Below are 26,784 nucleotides of genomic sequence, written 5' to 3'. Positions count from 1 at the left end.
TCCATAGCTTACATTAATGTTCTCTCTTGGTGTTGCACATTTTATGGGTTTGGACAAATGTAAATATGTGTCCACCATTATAGAACCATACAGAGTAGTTGCGCTGCCCTAAAAATCCTCTGTGTTCTGCCTGTTCATCCCTTGAGAACCTAGGTTTAAGGCCATCTTTTTGTTTGCTTTTTCTTTTTCATTTCCGTTTCATTTTCCTGTTTTTGTTCCTTTCCCTTCCTTCCTTTTTTTAGAGACCAGATATCTTGAAAGTTATGAAAACTTCAAGTCTATACTTGTAGTTCACCAACTCTTTTTTTTCTTAAGTTTAATTTTATTGGAGAAGAGTCGATTTACAATGTTATGTTAGTTTCAGGTGTACAGCAAAGTGATTCAGTTATGCATATACATATATTCATTCTTTTTTAGATTTTTTTCTCTTAGAGGTTATCACAGAATACTGAGTAGAGTTCCCTGTGCTCTACAGTAGGTCCTTGGTTATCTATCTTATATATAGTAGTGTGCGTATGTTCATCCCAAGCTCTTGATTTATCCCTCCCGCTACGTTTCCCCTTTGGTAACAGAAGGTTTGTTTTCGATATCTGCAAGTCTGTTTCTGTTTTGTAAATAAGTCCATTTGTATCACTTTTTAATTCAATTTCACATATGCGTGATATCATATGACATTTGTCCTTCTCTGTCTGACTTAAATTAGTATGGTAATCTCTAGGTCCATCTGTGTTGCTGCAAATGGCATTATTTAATTCATTTCATGGCTGAGTAATATTCCATTATATATATGTACCACATCTTCTTTATCCATTCCTCTGTCGATGGACATTTAGGTTGCTTCCATGTCTTGGCTATTGTAAATAGTACTGCAATGAACATTGGGGTGCATGTATCTTTTCGGATTATGGTTTCTCCGGATATATGCCCAGGAGTGGGATTGCTAGATCATATGGTAGCTTTATTTTTAGTTTTTTAAGGAACCTTCATGCTGTTCTCTATAGTGGCTTTACCAATTTACTTTCCCACCAACAGTGTTAGGAGGGTTCTCTTTTCTCCACACTCTCTCTCTAGCATTTATTGTTTCCGGACACCAACTCTTTCTTTTAATGTTTTCTTCTCTTTGTCTTGTTTGAAAAGTCTTAATCTGGCTCTCTCCCCTTTGTGCTAGAGAGATACTACTTTGTGTTAAAACTCTCGGCTCTGCAAGCTAAGTAAGCAGGCAGCTCCTTGGTTGCTAGAACAGTTGGCATCATAACTGAGAAGGGCACTGGCATCACCGTGGTGACCTCCACTTATCATTATGGCCATCCTCATATTGGCATCCTCAGTACCTGGAGTATAGTGAGTCCTGACAAAGGGAGAATAGGTGAGGGAAAGAATTCTCCAAGCTCTTGTGCATTTTGCACCATGGGAGAAGAATGGCATCATTTCTAGAGACCAAACCAAAATTGATAGAGAAAGAGAACTAGAATTATAAGATCTGCTAAATATTCTTAGTAGCTGTAAGTATTGAATGCCTGCAGGTGGTATCACTGGACAAAATCAAGCATAGCAGTTTGGAATGTTTATTGTAAAGGAAGTCACTATGTCTTCCAAAACAGTTGAAAGACAAAAGAACAGTTGTCAATGCCTCTTAAAAGATAAAGTAAAACATATTTGTTGAGTGCCTACAGTATGTTAGGTACTATGCTAAACTATAGCATAGTATACTTCTTATTATAACTAGGGGAATTTGTAAAGGTAACCCCAGCTTATCAAGGATGTGTTGGTTTTATAACTTGTTTATACATTTATTTATATTGAAGAGTATTCTTGAGTTAAGGTGATGTTTGTTGGGTGCTCCAAAGGCCTAATATCCAAATGGCCAAATGGAATAAAGGAATGCATGGGGCCAATTGGCAAGAGCTATTTGAATCTGCCCCTTTCTCACCCTCTGCCAGGAATCTTAAATTATCTCTTCAAGGCAGACCAGCCCTAAATGATCATATATTAATATAACTCTCTTTTCCTTGCTCCCCACCACAAGTAGTTGCATTAGAATAGCTTTGCTCTTTTTCATATATTTCTTGTCTGTAGCATTAGATCCCAGGCTTACTGATGTGTACACTTTAGATAACGTTGGATCAGGCCCAGTGCTCAGCTTGACAAATGGCACATTTGGGATGCCATTAGGACTGAAGAATGTTGAAAGATAAGGATTGTATAGACACCACTGTCTCTGTTGATGCACAGTGTGTTGTCCTGTAATAGGATAGGCCAAGATGAGCTGACCTTGGAAGAGATATTTTAATATTGGAACTCATAAAATGTTTGGGAAAGTTCTCCCTTGTGATTCAGACTGGGATAGGTGCATATGTCCTAATCTCTTCTAAGTTATACTAAGATACAGCTATGATTGGGAATAGGTCTTGGTATGAATAACCTCATATTCATACTAGGGTAGACCTTGCAGAGGAAGCCAGCACTGGAATGTGGGACCTTAAGGACAAGAGGTTTGGAAGAACTAGAAGGGGGACCAGTGGTGAATCTTTGGATGACCAGAGCCAAGAGGCTGAGATCGAGGCTCATGTCCAAGAAGTCAGAATAAGCCTGAAATGATTGAGTTAGAAACCCAACATCACCAGAATGGAGAAGGAGCTAGGGCAATGGCAGAGGCAAACCAGAGGCAGGGGCCGGGGGCGGGGGGTGAAATCTGAGGATGTTCCCATCAAAAGGCAGCCCCAGCAGCCCCATTTTAATGGCCTTTAGCTCTGGGGTCTGCCACTGGAAACCCTTGGGCCCGTAGCCCTGCCCACTTAGTGGAAGAATCTAGGGCAGGATATAAATTCTTGTCGTTCTCCATGTCTTTTGATACCGTAAGCTCTATGAATACCCTGTAATGCCCTTCATAATATTTATTAGAAATTCGAGTGAGCCCTTCATGGATTTTTCTCTCTTGCTAGATTCTAAGCCCCATGAGGGAAGAGACAATATCTGATCTTGGTACACATTAAGAGCTTACTGAATATTTGTACTGAACGTAGGACTGAGGGAGTGAATCGCTCTTTTGTTCCTTTTTCCTCATTTGGGGAAAACGCTCAGCCCTTGAGGTTTGCAGGCTCTCTCTGAGACGTGCTTTGCACTGTACTGTTTCCCACTGCCAGCCCCTGGCACGTGTGGTTCTTTCCACCTGAAACTTTCTTCCCTTTCCCCACTGACAGTCATCTCTGCCTCTCTGTCTTCTGCTCCCGCCTCTTCCTCTGCTCATGTAGACCAACCATCCATCTGACTAACATATTTTTTCTGTAGCCATCTTGATGCTATCAGTCTGGTTACTGGGAGCTCTGAATGTCCTGGAACCCATTTAGTCTTTTTAGGCTAATTTTGCAGATTTCTACTCTTATTCATGACAGACTGACATTACAGCTGAAATCTCAAAGGCGGTCTTAATTTCCCCATCTTGAATGAGCATTTCATTGTCCCTGTGACCCTACCTACGGTGTGCATCCTGAACAGCTTGACTTTTATCAGACCATCCTCACAGGAAACCTAAGGCAGCGACTCATTTGCTCCCTAGAGCTCTGTGTTTCTTGAGCTCTTCATCTCTTTTTAGTCTCATGTTTTTTTCTTTATTAAGAAAAGGAAATCACGGACAAGGTCAACACAAAGAAATCAAATATCTCAAATTTCTTATCCTCTTCACATGCTCTGATTGGCCTTTGCAGTGATGTGTAAATAGCCTTTCATGAACTGTCCTGAATACGTGCATAGTTAACAAGTGTGGACTTTCAATGGATCAGACCAGGGTTTGAATTTCTGCCTTGCTCCTTCCTAATGCTTGACTTCAAATGAGTTACCCAACCTTACTGAGCCTTAGTGTCCTGCTCTGTCAGATGGGGATACTGATAGTATCCTTACCAGTGGGTTGTGGGAACAGTTGCGATAACCTCCGTAAAAGTCCTGGGTACGGTGCCTGGCGTATAGCAGGGACTCAGAAAGCTCTCTAGTTCCTTTCTCTTTCGCCTTTATTCTTCCCCCTTCTCTCATAGTCCCTCTAATTGTTACCATCCTTATATTTTAGGAGATAAATCCAAACCCCTGAGTCCAGGGGCTTTAGCAAGATCTTGGAATGTTTTGGCGGCGATGTTAGAATCCTTTGTTTTCTGACTCTTAGTCTCGTTCTCTTTGGAGCATGGGAAAGCTCCCTGGACTTGATTACTTATTCATTCCTTTCATGCTCCCCATATTGTCACGGCCACCTTCGAACCATGTTATCGGCAAGCCTAACTGAAAAGGCAATTTAATATTGCCCTGTGTTGCATCATGGCATATGTTATTTCGGTCCGTCTTGGACCTGTCAGCAAGTCTTGATGAAGTACAGAGTCAATAGTAACAAGCCTGGAGCCTGACAGCTCTTTAACAGGAGCAGCTCTGATGGGTGCAGTGGTATTTCTTCAGAAATAAGACCCTCTTGGTCTCTTTGTTGATACAATTAGCAATCCTATCCAAGTCATATCTCCCCACGAGCTGTATCTTCAGTGCTGGTAATTCGGTCTGTTGTATGGCTTGGAAAAACAGAGCCATCATAGGCCTGGGGTGTACTGAATGCCATAGCCAGGAATACGTTGGTAATTTATCCCTGCTCTCAGCTCCAATCATTCTGTTATCCACTCACTTGTTCGATTGAGACTCTCCAGGTTCTGCCTTCCCCAAGCAGAGAACAAAAGGTTTCCCTTGAAAGTGGGGGCCTGGCAGTGTCAATACAGTGAACTGCTTATAAATAATGCAGCAGTGCTGACTTCATTTTTATAAAATCATGTTGGAGGAATATGGGATAATGATCAGGCCCCTGGAACTCAGCAGGCATGCGCTTTTGATATGTGCCTTGCTCTGGGTAAAAGCAGGAAAGTCAGAAGTTCTCCTTGTTCTGGCTGCTTCATGGTTAGAATCTTGGTGACACTTTCCCTTTGTTTCTCCCGGAGTTTGGAGGCTCCCACCAGCCTAGAAAAACTCTGATATGTACCTAGTGGGCCCATGGTAATACTTTTTGAATTAATGTGTTTTTTTAAGGTGATGATGATAATTATAGCAGTTACCACTATTGATCATCAAAAATGGTTTTAGATTCTGTCACTTTAATCCTCCTAAGACTAGAGTCATCTGGCTGGCCTGTTCTCTCTACACCCTCTATCTTCCCAACTACCCTTAGGTTTTTTCTTTTGTCTTGCCAGATTCCCTAAAAACAAATCCTCAGGGTATAAACCTAGCAGCCAGAGCTCTGGGAATTGAGTTGGGGAAAGGACCTTGAAGGCCGACCTGTGAAAAGGCAGGCCCTTACTTCATCTCTCTGGTCTTGTCAAGATGCCTCTACTCTTGTCTGAGCCTTGAACCCCACTCTGTCTGAGGGTAAACCTGAGTCTTCTTCAGGGTGTGGGAGAAGGAGTGTCCAGGTTGCTCATCATGAGGGCACACGGGGGGGTCTAGTTTCTTCCTACATGACTTTCAACCATCCTATTGACTTTAGCCCCACTTTTATTCCCACTTTCCATGTCCTGAACTTTTCTGGGTCTCTTTAGGGTAATTGTTGTGCTTCTGGGTTTTTTCTACTGCTACTTAAGTTTTATCTTTCCACGTCTACCAAGAGAGTTACTACTCATCTATCCGTCTTTTCTGGCTTTCAGATTTCTGTTGCTGTCATCTTCTATCCTGTCTTCTTTGACATTGTGGGGTTTTGTCTTTTTGAAATTTTCTTCCACTGCCATTTTTTTAGAATTTTTAAAGGGAGCAGAGGTCAACATGTCTAGTCAGTCTGGCATCTTTAACTGGAAGTGTCTTTGTTTTTCATTTTTTAGAAAAGGAAAGATGTGTTTGAGATTTGGCATGTTTTTGTGTCTGGGGAAGTAGGTGATGGGAGGTACGTGAGGTAGGCAAAGTGCATCTTCAGAGCTGCTGTCTTTGTTCTGTTTAGGGGGATGGTCTGTTCAGGGAGCCCAGGGCTCTACTGCTGCCCTTGGACACTCCAGGGTTCTAACTCCTGTCTACCTTAGGGCCTGTGCAGAGGGAAATGGCTGAAGATCTGGGCCTTAGAATACAAACAAATAAAAAGTGATTGGGAACCTGAAAGCTTCCTCCTGTAACTGACATCCTAGGGTTCTCATTCATTACCTAATAAGCATGCATTGAGCTCTCAGAATTTGCCAGAGAGGCACTCTGCTTGTTGCTGGGGAAAGACATGATGGATGAGGCAGATATGGTCCCTGCTGTGGGAGGTCATTGACAGGGCTGATATACTGAAATTCCCAGAAGGCCAGGTAGAACATCAGGAAATGAAACAAAATAAAATAATAACATTCTGTTATGATGAGGAGCTAGATCCTTCAGTACCTCCTGGCCTTACCCACTCACACACACTCTTGCCTAAGATAGTATAAAATTCAGCAAGCCCACAGTTCTAGACTCCTCCAATCTGTCAGGTCCTTTAATCAAGGTGGACCACTGAGACCACTGAATTTCAGGCACACCTATATAAAGAACAAGGGCAACCCTAGGTGGCCACATCCAATTATACCATCATGAATCCTTCATTTCACATGTGTGTTTTTACACTGCTTGTTTGTTAGTTCTGAGTTAAACAAAGAAAAAAGAAATCTGACTTTAGTTGAATTCAAGTTGCCATTCTAAAAAAAGTATGATTTCCTCTTTAACCCACAAGTCTTCTTGGTGAATTGACCCTTTTATCACTAGGTAATGGACTTCATTTTCCCTGGTAATATTTCTTGTTCTGAAGTCTACTTTGTGTTGTTTGTATAGCTACTTCCACTTTATTAGTAGTAGTATTTCTATGGAATATCTCTTTCTGTCTTTTTACTCTTTAACCTATTTGTGTCTTTATAGTTAGAATAGGTTTCTTATAGACAGCATATAGTTGAATTTTATTTTTTATTTTTATCCAGCTTGATGATTTCTGTCCTTGCATTAGAGTTCTTAGGCCATTTACATTTAATGGTTGGGTTTTAATCCACCATCTTGCTATTTGCTTTTTACTTCTTCGATATATTCTATGTAATTTTCCCCTTTACCTGCCTTCTTCTAGATTGCTGAAATATTTTTTAGTATTCTGTTTTATATCCCAAATTGGTTTATTCATTTTATCTCTTTTTTACTGGCTCTTTGAGGATTTATAATATGCATTTTAACTTATCAAAGTTTACCTTAAAATTATCTTATACCCTGTCACATATAATATACTTTCATGTCTCCCTATTATTTGTGCTGCTATTGTCATATGTTTTCTTTGTACATATAAGTCCCACAATGCATTGATTGTTTTCTAAATTCTCTTTTCAAGATAAAGATTTAAAGTCAATTATCTTTTAGAAAAATTTTAAAATAAAAAGTCCTTTGTATTTCCCACATATTTCCTGATTCTGATATTTTTCATTCCTTTGTGTAAATTCATATTTCCCTTTATTATCATTTTCCTCCTGCCTGAAGAATTTCCTTTAACATTTCTTACAATGAAGGTTTCTTGGAAATGAATTTTCTCAGCTTTTCTTTGTCTGAAAAAGCCTATGTTCCACATTTCCTTTTGCTGAACATAGAAGACTATGTTGATTTTTCTCTTTTTAAATTATTTCAGTGCTTTAAAGATGTCATTCCATTTTCTTCTGGGTTGTGTTGTTTCTGGTGAAAAGTCAGAAGACTTTTTTATCCTTGCTCCTCTGTAATGTTTCTTTTTCTTTGACTACTTTTAAGATTTTCTTTTTTCACGTTAAAAAAAAAGAATTTGATTATAATCTATCTTGATGTGGTTTTGTGTTTATCTTGCTTTGGTTTCATTCAGCTTAGCTCTGTGGATTGATAGCTTTTATCAAATTGAGAAAAATATGTGGCCATTGTTTCATCAAATATTTTTTTAACTTAGTTACATTTATTCTTTATACAGCAGGTCCTTATTAGTTATCTCTTTTATACATATTAGTGCATATATGTCAATCCCAATCTCCCAATTCATCCCCCGCCCCCGACTTTCGCTCCTTGCTGTCCATACGTTTGTTCTCTACATCTTGTCTCTATTTCTGCCTTGCAGACTGGTTCATCTGTACCATTTTTCTCGATTCCACATATATGCATTAATATACTATATTTGTTTTTCTCTTTCTGACTTCCTTCACCCTGTATGACAGTCCCTAGGTCCATCCACGTCTCTACAAATGACCCAATTTCATTCCTTTCTATGGTTGAATAATATTCCACTGTATATATGTACCACATCTTCTTTATCCATTCGTCTGTTGATGGGCATTTAGGTTGCTTCCATGACCTGGCAATTGTAAATAGTGCTGCAGTGCACATTGGGGTGCATGTGTCTTTTTGAATTATGGATTTTCTCTGGGTATATGCCCAGTAGTGGGATTGCTGGGTCATACGGTAATTCTATTTGTAGTTTCTTAAGGAACCTCCATACTGTTCTCCATAGTGGCTATATCAATTTACATTCCCGCCAACAGCGCAAGAGGGTTCCCTTTTCTCCACACCCTCTCCAGAATTTGTTTGTAGATTTTCTGATGATGCCCATTCTAACTGGTGTGAGGTGATACCTCATTGTAGTTTTGATTTGCATTACTCTAATGGTGATGTTGAGTAGCTTTTCATGTGCTTCTTGGCCATCTGTATGTCTTCTTTGGAGAAACGTCTATTTAGGTCTTCTGCCCATTTTTTGATTGGGTTGTGTTTTATTTGTAATATTGAGCTGCATGAGCTGTTTATATATTTTGGAGATTAATCCTTTGTCTATTGATTCGTTTGCAAATATTTTGTCCCGTACTGAAGGTTGTCTTTTTGTCTTGTTTGTAGTTTCCTTTTCTGTGCAAAAGCTTTTAAGTTTCATTAGGTCCCATTTGTTTATTTTTGTTTTTCTTGCCTTTACTCTAGAAGGTGGGTCAAAAAAGATATTGCTGTGATTTATGTCAAAGAGTGTTCTTCCTATGTTTTCCTCTTAAGACTTTTATAGTGTCTGGTCTTACATTTAGGTCGTTAATCCATCTTGAGTTTATTTTTGTGCATAGTGTTAGGGAGTGTTCTAATTTCATTCTTTTACATGTAGCTGTCCAGTTTTCCCAGCACCACTTATTGAAGAGACTGTCTTTTGTCCATTGTATATCCTTGCCTCCTTTGTCATAGATTAGTTGACCATAAGTGCGTGGGTATATCTCTGGGCTCTCTATCCTGTTCTGTTGATCTACATTTCTGTTTTTGTGCCAGTACCATTTTGTCTTGATTACTGTAGCTTTGTCGTATAGTCTGAAGTCAGGGAGTTTGATTCCTCCAGCTCCGTTTTTTTCCCCCAAGATTGCTCTGGCTTTTCACAGTCTTTTGTGTCTCCGTACAAATTTTAAGATTTTTTTGTTCTAGTTCTGTAAAAAATGCCACTGGTAATTTGGTGGGGATTGCATTGAATCTGTAGATTGCTTTGGGTAGCATAGTCATTTTCACAGTATTGATTCTTTCAATCCAAGAACATGGTATATCTCTCCATCTGTTTGTGTCATCTTTGATTTCTTTCATCAGTGTCATATAGTTTTCATAGTACAGGTCTTTTACCTCCTTAGGTAGGTTTATTCCCAGGTATTTTATTCTTTTTGTTGCAATGGTGAATGGGATTGTTTCCTTAATTTCTCTTTTTGATCTTTCACTGTTAGCATATAGGAATGCAAGAGATTTCTGTGCATTAATTTTGTATCCTGCTACATTACCAAATTCATTGATTAACTCTAGTAGTTTTCTGGTGGCATCTTTAGGATTCTCTATGTATAGTATCATGTCATCTGCAAATAGTGACGGTTTTACTTCTTCTTTTCCAATTTATATTCCTTTTATTTCTTTTTCTTCTCTGATTGCCATGGCTAGGGCTTCCAAAACTATGTTGAATAACAGTGATGAGAGTGGACATCCTTGTTCTGTTCCTCATCTTAGAGGAAATGCTTTCAGTTTTTCATCATTGAGAATGCTGTTTGCTGTGGGTTTGTCATATATGGGCTTTATTATGTTGAAGTAGGTTCCCTCTATGCCCACTTTCTGGAGAGTTTTTATCATACATGGGTGTTGAATTTTGTCAAAAGCTTTTTCTGCATCTACTGAGGTGCTCATATGGTTTTTATTCTTCAGTTTGTTAATATGGTGTATCACATTGATTGATTTGCATATATTGAAGATTCCTTGCATCCGTGGAATAAATCCCACTTGATCATGGTGTATGATCCTTTTAATGTGTTGTTGGATTATGTTTGCTACTGTTTTGTTGAGGATTTATCCATCTATATTGATCAGTGATATTGGTCTGTAATTTTCTTTTCTTGTAGCATCTCTGTCTGGTTTTGGTGTCAGGGTGTTGGTGGCCCGGTAGAATGAGTTTGGGAGTGTTCCTTCCTCTGCAGCTTTTTGGAAGAGTTTGAGAAGGATGAGTGTTAGCTCTTCTCTGAATGTTTGAGAGAATTCACCTGTAAAGCCATCTGGTCCTGGACTTTTGTTTGTTGGAAGATTTTTTTTTTTTTTAACATCCTTATTGGACTATAATTGCTTTATAGTGGTGCATTAGTTTCTGCTTTATAACAAGCTGAATCAGCTATACAAATACATATATCCCCATATCTCCTCCCTCTATCATCTCCCTCCCACTCTCCCTATCCCACCCCTCTAGGTGGTCACAAAGCACTGAGCTGATCATCCTGTGCTATGTGGCTGCTTCCCACTAGCTGTCTGTTTTACATTTGGTAGGGTATATATGTCCATGCCACTCTCTCACTTCATCCCAGCTTACCCTTCCCCCTCCCCGTGTCCTCAAGTCCGTTCTCTACATCTATGTCTTTATTCCTGTCCAGCCCCTAGGTTCTTCATAACCATTTTTTTTTTTAGATTCCATATATATGTGTTAGCATACAGTATTTGTTTTTCTCTTTCTCACTTACTTCACTCTGTATAACAGACTCTAGGTCCATCCACCTCACTACAAATAACTCAGCTTCGTTTCTTTTTATGGCTGAGTAATATTCCATTGTATATATGTGCCACATCTTCTTTATCCATTCCTCTGTCGATGGAGACTTAGGTTGCTTCCATGTCCTGGCTATTGTAAATAGAGCTGCAGTGAATATTTTGGTACATGACTCTTTTTGAATGATGGTTTTCTCAGGGTATATGCCCAGTAGTGGGATTGCTGGGTCATATGGTAGTTCTATTTGTAGTTTTTTAAGGAACCTCCATACCGTTCTCCATAGTGGCTGTATCATTTACATCCCCACTGACAGTGCAAGAGGGTTCCCCTCTCTCCACACCCTCCCCAGCATTTATTGTTCGTAGATTTTTTGATATGGCCACTCTGACTGGTGTGAGATGATACCTCATTGTAGTTTTGATTTGCATTTCTCTAAAGATTAGTGATGTTGACCATTGTTTCACGTGTTTGTTACCAATCTGTATGTCTTTTTCGGAGAAATGTCTATTTAGGTCTTCTGCCCATTTTTGGATTGGGTTGTTTGTTTTTTCGTTATTGAGCTGCATGAGCTGCTGATAAATTTTGGTGATTAATCCTTTGTCAGTTGCTTCATTTGCAAATATTTTCTCCCATTCTGAGGGTTGTCTTTTGGTCTTGTTTATGGTTTCCTTTGCTGTGCAAAAGCTTTTAAGTTTCATTAGGTCCCATTTGTTTATTTTTGTTTTTATTTCCATTTCTCTAGGAGGTGGGTCAAAAAGGATCTTGCTGTGATTTATGTCATAGAGTGTTCTGCCTATGTTTTCCTCTAAGAGTTTGATAGTGTCTGGCCTTACATTTAGGTCTTTAATCTGTTTTGAGTTTATTTTTGTTTATGGTGTTAGGGAGTGTTCTAATTTCCTTCTTTTATATGTAGCTGTCCAGTTTTCCCAGCACCACTTATTGAAGAGGCTGTCTTTTCTCCATTGTATATTCTTGCCTCCTTTATCAAAAATAAGGTGACCATATGTGTGTGGGTTTTTCTCTGGGCTTTCTATCCTGTTCCATTGATCTATATTTCTGTTTTTGTGCCAGGACCATACTAGGATTACTGTAGCTTTGTAGTATAGTCTGAAGTCTGGGAGCCTGATTCCCCCAGCTCCGTTTTTTATTCTCAAGATTGCTTTGGCTATTGGGGGTCTTTCGTGTTTCCATACAAATTGTGATATTTTTTGTTCTAGTTCTGTGAAAATGCCATTTTTTTGTTTGATAGTGATTGCATTGAATCTGTAGATTGCTTTGGGTAGTATAGTCATTTTCACAATGTTGATTCTTCCAATCCAAAAACATGGTATATCTCTCCATCTGTCTGTATCACCTTTCATTTCTTTTAGCAGTGTCTTATAGTTTTCTGCATACAGGTCTTTTTTCTCCTTAGGTAGGTTTATTCCCAGGTGTTTTATTCTTTTTTTTGCATTGGTAAATGGGAGTGTTTCCTTAATTTCTCTTTCAGATTTTTCGTCATTAGACTGTCGGAATGCAAGAGATTTCTGTGCCTTAATTTTGTATCCTGCTACCTTACCGAATTCATTGATTAGCTCTAGTAGTTTTTGGTAGCATCTTTAGGATTCTCTATGTATAGTATCATGTCATCTGCAAACAGTGACAGCTTTACTTCTTCTTTTCTGATTTGGATTCATTTTATTTCTTTCTCTTCTCTGATTGCTGTGCCTAAAACTTGCAAAACTGTGTTGAATAATTGTGGTGAGAGTGGACAACCTTGTCTTGTTCCTATCTTAGAGGAAATGGTTTCAGTTTTTCACCACTGAGCATGATGTTGGCTGTGGGTTTGTCATATGTGGCCTTTATTATGTTGAGGTAAGTTCCCTCTGTGCCTACGTTCTGGAGGGTTTTTTTATCATAAACGGGTGTTGAATTTTGTTGAAAGCTTTTTCTGCATCTTTTGAGATTATAATATATTTTTTCTCCTTCAGTTTGTAATATGGTTTATCACATTGATTGATTTGCATATATTGAAGAATCTTTGAATTCTTGGGATAAATCTAACTGGATCATGGTGTATGATCCTTTTAATATGCTGTTGGATTCTGTTTGCTAGTATTTTCTTGAGGATTTTTGCATCTTTGTTCATCAGTGATATTGGCCTGTTGTTTTCTTTCTCTGTGACATTATTGTCTGGTTTTGGTATCAGGGTGATGGTGGCCTCATAGGATGAGTTTGGGAGTATTCCTCCCTCTGCTATATTATGTAAGAGTTTGAGAAGGGTAGGCGTTAGCTCTTCTCTAAATGTTTGATAGAATTCGCCTGTGAAGCCATCTGGTCCTGGGCTTTTGTTTGTTGGAAGATTTTAAATTTCAATTTTATTATTTGTGATTGGTCTGTACATATTTTCTATTTCTTCCTGCTTCAGTCTTGGAAGGTTATACCTTTCTAAGAATTTGTCCATTTCTTCCAGGTTGTCCATTTTATTGGCGTAGAGTCTCTTATGGTGCTTTGGATTTCTGCGGTGTCTGTTGTAACTTCTCCTTTTTCCCTTCTAATTTTATGGATTTGAGTCCTCTCCCTCTTTTTCTTGATGAGTCTGGCTAATGGTTTATCAATTTTGTTTATCTTCTCAAAGAACCAGCTTTTAGTTTTATTGATCTTTGCTATTGTTTTCTTTGTTTCTATTTGATTTATTTCTGCTCTGATCTTTATGATTTCTTTCCTTGTACTAACCTTGGGTTTTGTTTGTTCTACTTTCTCTAGTTTCTTTAAGTGTAAGGTTAGATTGTTTATTTGAGATTTTTCTTGCTTCTTGAGGTAGGCTTGTATAGCTATAAACTTCCCTCTTAGAACTGCTTTTGCTGCATCCCATAGGTTTTGGATCATCGTGTTTTCATTGTAGCTCGTCTCTAGGTATTTTTTGGTTTCATCTTTGATTTCTTCAGTGATCTCTTGGTTATTTCGTAATGTATTGTTTAGCCTCCATGTGTTTGTGTTTTATACGTTTTTTTCCCTGTAATTGATTTTTAATCTCATGGCATTGTGGTCGTTTAAGATGCCTGACATGATTTAAATTTTTTTAAATTTACCGATTGTGATTTGCTTGCTTTGTGACCCAAGATGTGATCTATCCTGGAGAATGTTCCATGTGCACTTAAGAAGAAAGTGTAATCTGCTGTTTTTGGATGGAATGTCCTATAAATAGCAATTAAATCTATCTGGTCTATTGTGTCATTAAAAGCTTGTGTTTCCTTATTAATTTTTTGTCTGGATGATCTGTCCATTGGTGTCAGTGAGGTGTTAAAGTCCTCCACTGTTACTGTGTTACTGTCGATTTCCTGTTTTATAGCTGTTAGCATTTGCCTTATGTATTGAGGTGCTCCTGTGCTGGGTGCATATACATTTATAATTGTTGTATCTTCTTCTTGGATTGATCCCTTGATCATTATATAGTGTCCTTCCTTGTCTCTTGTAACATTCTTTATTTTAAAGTCTATTTTATCTGATATGAGTATTGCTACTCCTGCTTTCTTTTGATTTCCATTTGCATGGAATATCTTTTTCCATCCCCTCACTTTCAGTTTGAATGTGTCCCTAGGTCTGAAGTGGGTCTCTTGTAGACAGCATATATAGGGGCCTTGTTTTTGTATCCATTCAAGCAAGCCTGTGTCTTTTGGTTGGAGCATTTAATCCATTCACATTTAAGGTAATTATCGATATGTATGTTCCTGTTACCATTTTCTTAATTGTTTTTGCTTTGTTTTTGTATGTCCTTTTCTTGTGTTTCCTGCTTAGAGAAATTCCTTTAGCATTTGTTGTAGAGCTGATTTGGTGGTGCTGACTTGTCTTACCTTTTGCTTGTCTGTAAAGCTTTTGATTTCTCTGCCGAATCTGAATGAGATCCTTGCTGGCTAGGGTAATCTTGGTTGTAGGTTCTTCCCTTTCATCACTTTGAATATATCATGCCATTTGCTTCTGGCTTGTAGAGTTTCTGCTGAGAAATCAGCTGTTAACCTTATGGGAGTTCCCTTTTATATTATTTACCGGTTTTCTCTTGTTTCTTTCAGTAATTTTTGTCTTTCATTTTTCCCAGTTTGATTACTGTGTGTCTCAGTGTGTTTCTCCTTGGGTTTATCCTGCCTGGGACTCTCTGTGCTTCCTGGACTTGGGTGGCTATTTTCTTTCCCATGTTAGGGAAAGTTTTCAACTTTCCCATGTTAGGGAAATTTTCTGTTTAAATATTTTCTCAGGTCGTTTCTCTCTCTCTTCTCCTTCTGGGACCCCTATAATGTGAATGTTGATGTGTTTAATGTTGTCCCAGAAGTCTCTTAGGCTGTCTTCATTTCTTTTCATTCTTTTTCTTTATTCTGTTCTGCGGCAGTGATTTCCACCATTCTGTCTTCCAGGTCACTTATCTGTTCTTCTGCCTCAGTTATTCTGCTATTGATTCCTTCTAGTGTATTTTTCATTTCATTTATTGTATTGTTCATCTCTGTTTGTTTGTTCTTTAATCCTTCTAGGTCTTTGTTAAACATTCCTTGCATCTTCTAGATCTTTGCCTTCATTCTTTTTCTGAGGTTCTGGATCATCTTCACTATTATTATTCTGAATTCGTTTTCTGGAAGTTTGTCTATCTCCACTTCATTTAGTTGTTTTTCTGGGGTTTTATCTTGTCCTTTCATCTGGTACAAAGTCCTCTGCCTTTTCATCTTGTCTCTTTCTGTGAATGTGGTTTTTGTTCCACAGGCTGCAGAATTGTAGTTCTTCTTGCTTCTGCTGTGTGCCCTGTGGTGGATGAGGCTATCTAAGAGGCTTGTGGAAGCTTACTGATGGGGGCTACTGGTGGTGGGTAGAGTTGGGTGTTGCTCTGGTGGGCAGAACTCAGTAAAACTCTCATCTGCTTGTCTGATGATGGGTGGGGCTGGGTTCCCTCCCTGTTGGTTGTTTGGCCTGAGGTGACCCAACACTGGGACCTACCCTGCTCTTTGGTGGGGCTAATGGCAGACTCTGGGAGGGCTCACACCAAGGAGTACTTCACAGAACTTCTGCTGCCAGTGTCCTTGTCCCTGCGGTGAGCCACAGACACCCCCCCCCCCACCTCTGCAGGAGACCCTCCAACATTAGCAGGTAGGTCTGGTTCAGTATCCTATTGGGTCACTGCTCCTTTCCCTGGGTCCTCATGTGCTCACTATTTTGTGTGTACTCTCCAAGAGTGGAGTCTCTGTTTCCCCCAGTCTTGTCAAAGTCCTTCAATCAAATCCTGCTAGCCTTCAAAGTCTGATTCTCTAGGAATTCTTCCTCCCATTGACAGATCCCCAGGTTGGGAAGCCTGACGTGGGGCTCAGAAACTTCTTTCCAGTGGGTGGACTTCTGTGGTATAAGTGTTCTCCAGTTTGTGAGTCACCCACCCAGCGGTTATGGGATTTGATTTTATTGTGATTGCACCCCTCCTACCATCTCACTGCAGCTTCTCCTTTGTCTTTGGATGTGGGGTATCTTTTTTGGTGAGTTCCAGTGTCTTCCAGTCGATGAATGTTCATGAGTTAGTTGTGATTCCGGTGCTCTTGCAAGAGGAAGTGAGTGCATGTCCTTCTACTCTGCCATCTTGAACCAGTCCCCCAAATATTTTTTATTAGATATTAACAGGGTCAGTTTTATGTTGTGAATGTCTTGATTTTATTGGCTTCTTTTAAGGATTTTTGAGCTACTTTGCGTGGGAGGCTATTAATGTACTTTGGGCCTAGTTTTATCCTTTGTAGACTTCTTTTTAAACTTTGTTAGTGCAGGTAGTGTAGTCACACTGCTAAGGCATGTGTCTTTTAGGGCCTCCACTGAATGTCTCAAGTGATCGGTGAGGATGTTCCACTCTTAATTTTAGTAACTCAAGTGACTCCTAGCTCTTCGTGAAGTCAGAACCGTTCCGCTCTTAGATTTCCAGTCATTCCTTCATCAGACCTCACGGAGTGTCAGTGTGCATATCTACATCTCAGTAGTCAGCAAAGAGTTCATGGGACACTTGTGCAAATTTTCAGGGCCCTCTTTCTGCATTGCTACCTCCTCTTAGGAAGTCTGTGCTTCCAGCTACCTTAAATTCCCTGGATTCTGATCTCAGTGCCCTTAGCTTCATGATACTGCTGTGTTTTCCTTGGCATCCCTCTTTCTGCTTTGTGGTCTGGTGTGTGCTTCCAGGCAGAAAGCCAGCACCATCTTAGGGCTAACCCCATTGTTTCCTTCTCTCAGGGATCACAGACCTGTGCTGCCACTTGTTCAAGGTCTGAATACAGTTGCTTCTTATGTTTACTTAGGCTTTTCTAGTTATTTAAGGCATGGGGGTAAAATCCAGTCTCTGTTACTCCATCATGTTTAGAAGCAGAAGCTTCTGTTATTGCCACTTTAGTGAGTTTCTGTCTTTTTTGTGTGTGTGTGTGGTATGCGGGCCTCTCACTGTTGTGGCCTTTCCCGTAGTGGAGCACAGGCTCTGGACGTGCAGGCTCAGCGGCAGCTCATGGGGCCCAGCCACTCTGTGGCATGTGAGATCTTCCCGGACCGGGGCACGAACCCGTGTCCCCTGCATCAGCAGGCGGACTCTCAACCACTGTGCCACCATGGAAGCCTGAGTTTCTGTCTTGATGTGGCATTTAACTTCATCAAATATTTTCTGTTCTTCAATATGAGTTGATCATTTTTCTCTCTCTTAATAAAATCCTGTGGTAAAATACATCCATATATCTTCTGTTATTAAAACATTCTTGAATGTTGTTCTTGATGTATTTTTTCCACATTTTTATATTAAATTTGGTCATGTCTTATTTAGAATTTTTATGTTCTCATTCATAATGTGAGAGCAGCCTCTGATTTTTGTTTCTTATCTCTGCTTGGTTTTTGTAACATAGTTATCCTACCTTTATAATTAACTTGGGGAACATTCCTTTTTTTTTCTAGATTCTGAAATATTTTGGAGTACTCTGTTCCTTGAACATTTGTTAGAACTTTCCAGTACAACCATCTGGGCTTGAAGTTTTATTTGAACAGTGATTTTTAACTGCTGACTCAATTTCTTTAATGGTAATACATTTATTAAGGTTTCCTGTGTTTTTGAGTCAGTTGTGATAAGTTCTGTTTTTCTATTAAGCTGTCCATTTCATGTAAATTTTCAAGTTTACTAGCATAATGTTATTCATGTAATTCCTTTTTTTTTCCTGTTAATGTCTGCCTTATCTGTAGTTATAGCCCCCATTTCCATTCATGATATTTGTTATTTTTACCTTCTTTTCTTTTCTCTTCCTCAGTTTTTACCAGAGGCTTTTCTGTTTCATTTGTCTTTTCTTAGAACCATGTTTCGGCTCTGTTGATTCCCTGAATTTTATCTTGCTATTTTATGTCTTTCATCTGCTTTTATCTTTACTACTCCTTTTTGATCTTTCTTTCAGTTTAATCTATTACTGTTTTTCATAATTTCTTATGTTACCTTCTTAGGTTATTAATTTTCAGACATATTTATTTTCCAGTAAAATATTTTAAACCTCTCAATTTCTTTGTGAAATACCAGTTTACCCATCTGGTCTCTGCTTGTATTGTAAAACATTCTTCCTTTCTCTCCCCCATATGAATATATAGAATTGAGTTTGTTGACTGCATTGGAGTCTTTTAATTCTTCAATAATAGTAGTAGTATTCTTTTGGTTTACCTGTTTCTTCAAATTCTCAAAGACTCGTAAAAGCTTTAAATAAATTGTCTCTCTTTTCAAGTGCCTTTTTTTTTATTTCTAAGAGCTCTTATTTTATATGTTTCACATTATGTTGTTCCGTTCATAAAATTAAATGAATGGTAATATTCTTCTTTGAGTGTTTAGTCATTGAAGTCATCCTCTTTGTTTTGCTAATATTTTTGATCTTGTATTCTACTCGGATATTTATGTTGTCATATTTTTAAAAATTTGTATTTGCCATTTCTTTGCTGCCCTTTTTTTTTAAATAATAAAAAAGCAAAACCTCTTTATCACATTTTTTAAAACCTGTATTGTAAGCAAGATATCCCTTAATTTTAACCCCAGTGTGATTAGTATCTTTCAACCAGTTATAGAATTCAGCTCATTCACATTTGTTGTAATAACTGTAATAATTGATTTTATTCTTTATATTTTATTTTTGTTTTCTGTTTATATTACATTACTTGTTCTCTCTTTTTATTTTAATTGGTTTAGTTTGGTTTCACTGTTAATTCTCTCTTTATTACCTTTTTATTCCTTGTTAATTTGAGCATTCTACTAAGCTTTTTTTTTTCCACTAGTGATTACCATATCATTTCTTACAACCAACATTAAATTTATGTTCTGCCCACACATACAAAGTCCTTTTCCTGCGTACCCCTTGTCCAATGTCTGACTTTGATGTTTCGCTAACTTAATATTTTCAGTTCCAGGCTGTCATTAGATTTTCCTTCTAATATAGCATACCTGTTGTGTTTCAGGAAAGCTTAATATTACAAGTTTCTGTTTACATGATCATCATCTATTTAGATTTAAATATGTATGTACCCATATATACATGTGTATGTATATATATGTATTTAGACACACTATGGAGAGAGAGAGAGAGAATATGAATTAATATCAGGGTTCACCACCACTGCTTCCTCTAGTCTTCGATTTCCTCTCTGTTGAGATAGCTGCTCAGAAGCAATTGTTTTTTGGTTATGTTCTTTTTCAAGTATTGTCCTCAGAGAATGTATATGGGAAGTTTCCTTTTGAATCCTTGCACGTTGAAAATCTTTTCCTTTCCCCAACAGCTGAATAATATTTTTTTCTAGATATAGGATTTTTGGATCATTTTTCTTAATGGTTGTACGTTTTTCCACTGTCTTCTACATTCCAGAGTTGTAGATGAGAATTCCTTAGCTAGGCTGAATCTCTTGCCTGCCTCTGTAAGTAACTTATTCTTTCTGCCTGGAAGCTTGTATAATTTTCTGTTTATGCTTGAACTTCAAGTATTTCCTGGATTCACTTCCTGGACTTAATGAGACTTTTCACTGCAGACTTAAATCTTGCTTCAGCCCATTTAAATAAATAAATAAATAAATAAAAACTAGTACTCTATTTCTTTAATTAGAACATCTCCTTCATCTTTTCTTTTTTTCCTTTTCCTCTTCTTTAAAAATCCCTTCTGGAATTCCTGTTATTTTCATGTTAGGCTGCCAGATCTGCCCTCCAAGCCTCTTATTTATTCCCTCATTATTCCTTTGTGTCTTTGTTACAGGTAGTAAGATATTTCGTTCACTTGGTCTTCCAGATAATTAATTCAATTTTTAACAGTGCTAGTGTTTTGTTTTGTTTTGTTTTTTTAATTCTCCTACAGAAATTTTTAATAAAATTGAAAGTTAGTGGTTTTAATTCAGAGTCTTTCATGCTGCCTTCTGATTTCTCATTGCTTTCATTATTGGTGTTCTCTTCCAATTGTTTTCATCATTTCTACCTCACTGAGACCTTCCTCTTAGAGGTGTTCTGTATGATCTTCTCTCTCAGGTAAACTAGTCCCCTAAGTTAGGTATTATTTTTGTTTTGCCTACTCTTTAGTTTATGTTCTTTTGACTCTCATATAGGCTATAGGCTTTTATAGTCTCTTTGACATTAACAAATCTGAAAGCAGTGAAAGTTACAGCAGTTTCTGCCCTGGTGTTCTTGCTGGCAGGGAACAAATAATGAGTGACTCTTTTCCCTGGGTGGACTCAGCTCTCCTTTCCTGCTGCCAATCTTTGAAACAATTCACCCTGTTAGGATAACCCCTGTCTTTCTTGGGCTCCTATCTTGAATTCTGATCCTACAAATCACTCCTCCCACCCATGCTCTCACACACGAGAATGTAGGTGCACGTGAACACACACACGCACAGGCTGATAGGTCAGCTTGCCTGAGGGTGAATAGCTATCCTGAGAGTGCAGGTTGTTCACTAAAACACCTGAGGGAATGACAACAGTGGTCCTAATAGAAGCCTCAGAGGGAGGCAAACCTTTTGTTCTGCTGCTGCTAGCTTGCCTTTACTTACTAACAAGACAAAGTCCAGTACTTGCTCTCTCTCTGCTGAAGCCTTCTGGAGAACCTGTGGCCTCAGATGTACTCTCTAAGTATTGCCAGTTGTGCTGCGCTTGTATATCCATATTACCCAAGAGTTGATTTAAAGAGACCCAAATGGGAGGGACACTCACAGTGTCTGAATAACCCTAATGTAGGAGGGACTTACCAGAGGCATCTGCAGCTGTAAAACTTCTTGCCTCCTGGGTTTGGTCACCTTCACTCCAAGCATACTCTCTGGCCACTTATTCTAACTTGCTGCGAGAACTGGACATCCCTCTCCTTGCCCTTATTGGGGGTGGGGAGGGAGAGTCTGCCTGGAATAGCTTAGTCATGCTGTAAAGTGTTGAGCTGTTTAACTATTGCTCTGTTATAAACCACAACCAGTGCTCCGTAGTTCAACACAGTCATCATTTATTTGACTCACAGGTAGCTCATTTAGGCTGTTCTCTGAGGGGTGGTTCTTCTGTTCTCAGCTGGACTCACTCCCTCCAGTCTTGGCTCCCTGGAGATGTCTGATCCAGGCTGGGCTTGGTGGTCATTGCTCTGCCCCACATACCTCTTATCCTCCTCCTGGCACCAATGGGCTAACCCTGAGTGATCTTCTCAGAAGTTCAAGAGAGCAAGCAGAAACACATAATGTATCTTGAAGCTTAGACTTGAAACTGGAATGCAGTCACTTCTGCCTCATTATTTTGGCCAAATCCAGTCACATGACCGAATCCAAAGTCTAGAGGTAGGAAAGGCGGCCCTGCCCACAGTGTGAGGTTGGGAGGAGGAGGGTGTAGCCCTACAAATTAAGTGGCAAAGTATGTGGATACGTAGAGAGCGGAAGACTTGGGACCATGAACTCAACCTGCCTCAGCATTTAAGAATTGCAATGAAACATTTCCAAGTTATAATGCTACTTCAAAGGAGACAGCCATGAGGTTAGCTTGGAGGTAGTGAGGAAACTTGTGCAGAGGACAGACACATTGGAACTGGACCATAAGAACAACATAGAGTTTTCCAAGTAGACAGCGTTGAGTGAAAGGAGCAAAAATCAGTCAAGAGGGAAGGGACAGAATAGAGGCACAGAAGTCTGCAAATGAATGGAGTGTTTGGTGAGTGAAGAGTTGTCCTATGTGGATCGATCCCTAGAAGCAATCCTTCCACACAGTCTTTTGTTTCATTGAATTGTTCTTTCCAGTGAGCTATCATAGCTTCTAAAAAGTTGGAATTTCAGGTGTTGTGCCAGGAAGAGTTATCCTATTGTATATTCTTCAGAACATGCTGCATAGATGGCTGCTTTCTTTATACCTCAAAAAATTATTTTGCTTAAATAAGGTGAAGGGTTTAGCACATATGTATTAAGTTTCTACTGGGACTAGTGTTCCTTCAATGTATAGGTGCCACTTAACTTAGCTCAATGTGTTCTGCCATATATGCCACATGTGAAAAAAATACTGAGAAATAACATTTGTTTGCTTTCAAAAGACATTTAGGTTTCACAAAATGTGAGCTCTTCTGTGGAGCCCTCCCTGACACTTTCTCCCCCTTTCTCCCACCAGGTTCTCCTGCTAAAAGTTCTCATTTCTCTCTCTACTTTCTACAGAACATTTTTGTTAGGATGTGATTTTAGTGTGATTGTTTGATCACTGTCTCCTCAATTAAATTGTCAGCTTCTAGGAGAGCAGTAGACCAGGTCTTTTGCATATAACTGGTTCCCCAGAGCCTAGCATAGTGCCAGGGTCATAGTGACTGAATACTAAATATTTGTTAAGTGAGTGAGTGAATGAGTGAATCACTGTGAATGACTGAATGAGATAGGCCTAGACTATTGGCCCTATGAGATAGGTAGGTTTTGGTTTATCTGTAAAACTGCAAGCGTTCCCCAGGTTTATCACTTACCTGTGGTGAGGCAGACAGACCATATTCATTCTCTAGAGCTTCCATTCAATCAGTATTCATCATGGCTTGACATATGGCGGAATGTGGACTAGGTACTGGTGATGTGGAGATCATTAGGGCTGGTTTTGCTCTGAAGGAGTTGCTGGTTTAGTGGCAGAGATAGAGAAGGAAAGGGGCAAAGGCAATCATTGTGTTAAGTGTTAAGATACAGGTATGTCCACATTGAACTTGGAGAAGAGGCTTTGGACTCAGCTGGCCCTCCACTGGGGCTTTTTGAAAAGGGGCAGTCTGAACTGAGTCACGAAGGCTGATCAGCAGTTAGACACGTAACAGGGAAGAACATTCTGGGCAGAATGGAGTAAAGGTTTCAAGGTACAGGGAAGTGAGCAATCATGGCCACTATAGGATACTTCAAGTAGTTCAGTGTTGCAGAATGGAGAAAGCAAGGGTGGGGATGGCAAGCGAGGAAGCTGGAGGTCAGCATGGTCATGTCACAGAGGGTTGCTCAAGCCCAGCTAAGGACGGGACTTTTTCCTGAAGGGAGTGAGGAGCAATTGAAGTGTTTGAATCAAGGGTTGGTGTCATCGGGTTTTACCTTATGAAGTTTGCTCTGGACACAAGGGAGAACAGATTGGAAGGCATGGGACTCTTGGGAAGAAGATATATAAAGAAGCAGTTAATTATACAGTGTGATAAGGTCTGTGTGAGATTTGATTCCTGCGCTGTGATCTCAGAGGAGGAGCATCTAAACTAGAACTGGAGTCTCAGTCTAGTCTAAAGGAAGTGTTTCAAGTTATCAGGGCTAAGAAGCTGGGAAGAATTTTCCAGGCACCTAGAAGTAGGGTAGAGGCACAGAAGTGTTCGAGAATGTGACCTTTTCAGAGTGCTGCAAAGGATTCTTTATTGCTGGAGTGTAGAATACTAAGAGGGAATTGATGAGAAATGAAGCTGGAGAGTAAAACGCCATCCAGAGCAAGTCTTCTTTCTGTTAAATATTGCTTTAGACTGCAGTTATCACATCTATACCAAGAACTTTTTTTTTTTTTTACTTTTTTATCGTAGAGAATTTTGAACCTGTACAAAATAGAGAAGTATAGCGAACACCCATTTAGCCACCCTCAGCCCTACAGCCGTCAACCCGTGGCTGGGTCTGTTCCATCTGCAACACCATTCACTTCCCCTTCACTTGCTCTTTTAAAGCAGATCCCAGATAATATATCTTTTTTTTTTTTTTTTTTTTTTTTTTTTTTTGCGGTACGCGGGCCTCTCACTGCTGTGGCCTCTCCCATTGCGCAGCACAGGCTCCGGACGCACAGGCTCAGCGGCCATGGCTCACGGGCCCAGCCGCTCCGCGGCATGTGGGATCTTCCCGGACCGGGGCACGAACCCGTGTGCCCTGCGTCGGCAGGCAGATTCTCAACCACTGTGCCACCAGGGAAGCCCAATATATCATTTTATACATCAGTGTTTCAGTATGTATCATTTAGCTAAGAAGCCTTTTTCAAAACATAACCACAATTATCAGTTTCACACCTAACACTTAATAATAATGCTCCGTATCATCAAGTAGCTAGTCATTGTTGTAATTTCTGTTTATCTCACAAATGTCATGTAAATATGAACATAGATATAAATACAAATATTTATATACATTGTTTGATCCAGACCTAAATAAAGGGCTGGGAGCCTTTTGAAAGAGAAAGAAGATGCTCTCAGTCATTAACAGGTGTCAGTGGGGACTTTTGATTTAAACAGGGATGTTTATTCTACTTTTTCAATACTATTGAAATATTGAATAGTATTTCAATACTATTTCAATACTATTTCAATTTATTCTACTTTTTCAATACTATTGCAGATATCTGGACGAGTATTAGGCAAAATATAAAGGAAACCAGGCTCATATTATTGGTTCTACCTTTCTCCCATTTTCTTAGGTCTCTCTGCTCCCTGGTGTGCAAATGGACATACTCTGCAGAGAAAGGCTGGGATGACAGTTTCTGGAAGATGGTTGGTTTGGAAGACTTGGTTGCAGATAATTACAGCAAAATAGGTAAAAAAAATAATTTTTTCTGATTATGTGTATGTACACATGAATATATTGGTGTTTATTTTTTGTTTGTCTGAATTAAAGTATAGGAACACAGCTCTGTTTTTCCAAGAGAAGCGAGTAAGTTATGATGGGTAGGCCATGACTAGTAGGCCCTTGCATTGGGGCTTATAGGAACTGAGTTATGAAAAGCTGCCTTGAAATGTAGACTGTTAGACGTGGGGCTAGACTGAGGAAGATACTTGCATGGAGCAACTGGGAATAGCATAATCGAAGGGATGTGTATGGATTGTCTCCAGTCAGACCTAGGAAAATGTCTTGTGATTTAGGTTCAAGGAACCAGGCAAGGCCATACAGAAACAAAATAATTGAAGAGGTCAAAATTGGAAGGATCAGGAGCAAGACATAAACTGGAACGTGAGCCAGTGGTTCCTGACTAAAGCCGTAGGGTTCCTGACTTCCAGTTTTATGTGACACTAACTGGGTAGTAGAGGTGTGGATGATTGGTAGGAATTTACCTGGTAAAAGAATTCAGATACTAGGTACATATAATTGTAGCTGATATGTTAAAGTTTCAGGTTTACATGTTCATGTCACAGAAAGATGTTTATTTCTTATAGTTACTACCTACGATTCTAGTAAGCTGTCATCAGGTAGGCAATTATACCTGATTAAAGAGAAGTACTTCTGTATTGTTTAGTGTGAAGGCTAGGAGGTTGTAATGAGACAATTTAAAAGTACTGCAGATTAAACAGGATGGCAGAGTATTTCCCTTTTATGTAGTAGAATAGAGGTAAGTGATTATAAGGCAGCTCTGCCGTTCTCATAACATGTCCTCCAACTTTGGGTCCAGATTAGCCACTTCATTTCTCATCAGTTCCCAGCCAGTTAGTGGGAAGAATATAAAGGACCAGAAGAATCCATCCACATTCCTTTGGAGGAAGCATAACGTGGAAATGGGCCACATCATTTCTGATCACATCCTATTGACTGGCACTTGTTGTTTTTTTTTTTAACATCTTCATTGGAGTATAATTGCTTTACAATGGTGTGTTAGTTTCTGCTGTACAACGAAGTGAATCAGCTATACATATACATACATCCCCATATCTCCTCCCTCTTGCGTCTCCCTCCCACCTTCCCTGTCCCACCCCTCTAGGTGGGCACAAAGCACCGAGCTGATCTCCCTGTGCTATGCGGCTGCTTCCCACTAGCTATCTATTTTACATTTGGTAGTGTATATATTTGATCGGCACTTGTTAATGAGGCCTCATGAGGCTGTAGGGGTGGCTGGGAAATGTGGTAATTGGCCAGGCAGTCAGGTGACCATTCATGTGACTGGCCAGAAGTTGAGAGCTGTGCTATAAAATTTGAGTGAACAACTAGTAGTGTCTGCCATAGTTTCAACCCCCCTGATAACCGAGTCACTTAGTAGGTCGTTTCAGTCCAGCCTTTCTCTGGTGGAGTCCTCATGACTACTCTCTTAGATTACAAGAGTATAAGAATAGAAATATGAAAGATCCACGTAGCATCCATGCTGCTATGCTGTGGACAACATAGCTCAGTTGTCCATGGTCTGTTCAACTACTAATAGCTAAATCTGGGGTAAAGAACAGAGCCAGGGTAGTATGCAGAAAGAACCCTTCTGGACTTTCTGTGGCTCGACTGAAACCGTCATAGGATCTGAGCTGGTAGAGAAGGGGAGGAGCTTGGGACCAGGGGAAGGGAGGAAGAAAGCAAAGCAGCAGTCATTAGTCATCAGCTGCATTCTAAGTCCTTTGGTCGGTGATTTGGTAGGTGATTCATTTATCTCATTAGGCCCTC

At 39.4% G+C, this 26,784-nt stretch overlaps 1 protein-coding gene across 15 annotated transcripts in view; it reads left to right on the top strand.

Annotated features, from left to right (window-relative positions):
- Window positions 1-26,784, top strand: part of FGGY (FGGY carbohydrate kinase domain containing) — a 433,125-nt gene that overhangs the window by 134,420 nt on the left and 271,921 nt on the right. For all 15 annotated transcript variants that reach the window (XR_012324582.1, XM_073789156.1, XM_073789205.1 and 12 more), the window contains one exon: window positions 24,848-24,963. Coding sequence is in view for 14 of the 15 variants with exons in the window: in XM_073789156.1 (XP_073645257.1) it covers window positions 24,848-24,963 (116 nt within the window). In the remaining variant the exon portion in view is untranslated. The remainder of the gene's footprint in view (window positions 1-24,847; window positions 24,964-26,784) is intronic.

This window comes from Tursiops truncatus, chromosome 1 (genome assembly GCF_011762595.2).
Source record: "Tursiops truncatus isolate mTurTru1 chromosome 1, mTurTru1.mat.Y, whole genome shotgun sequence".
NCBI lineage: Eukaryota > Metazoa > Chordata > Mammalia > Artiodactyla > Delphinidae > Tursiops > Tursiops truncatus.
Note: the sequence above shows the minus strand (reverse complement) of the source record. Positions and strands in the feature narration are given on the sequence as shown.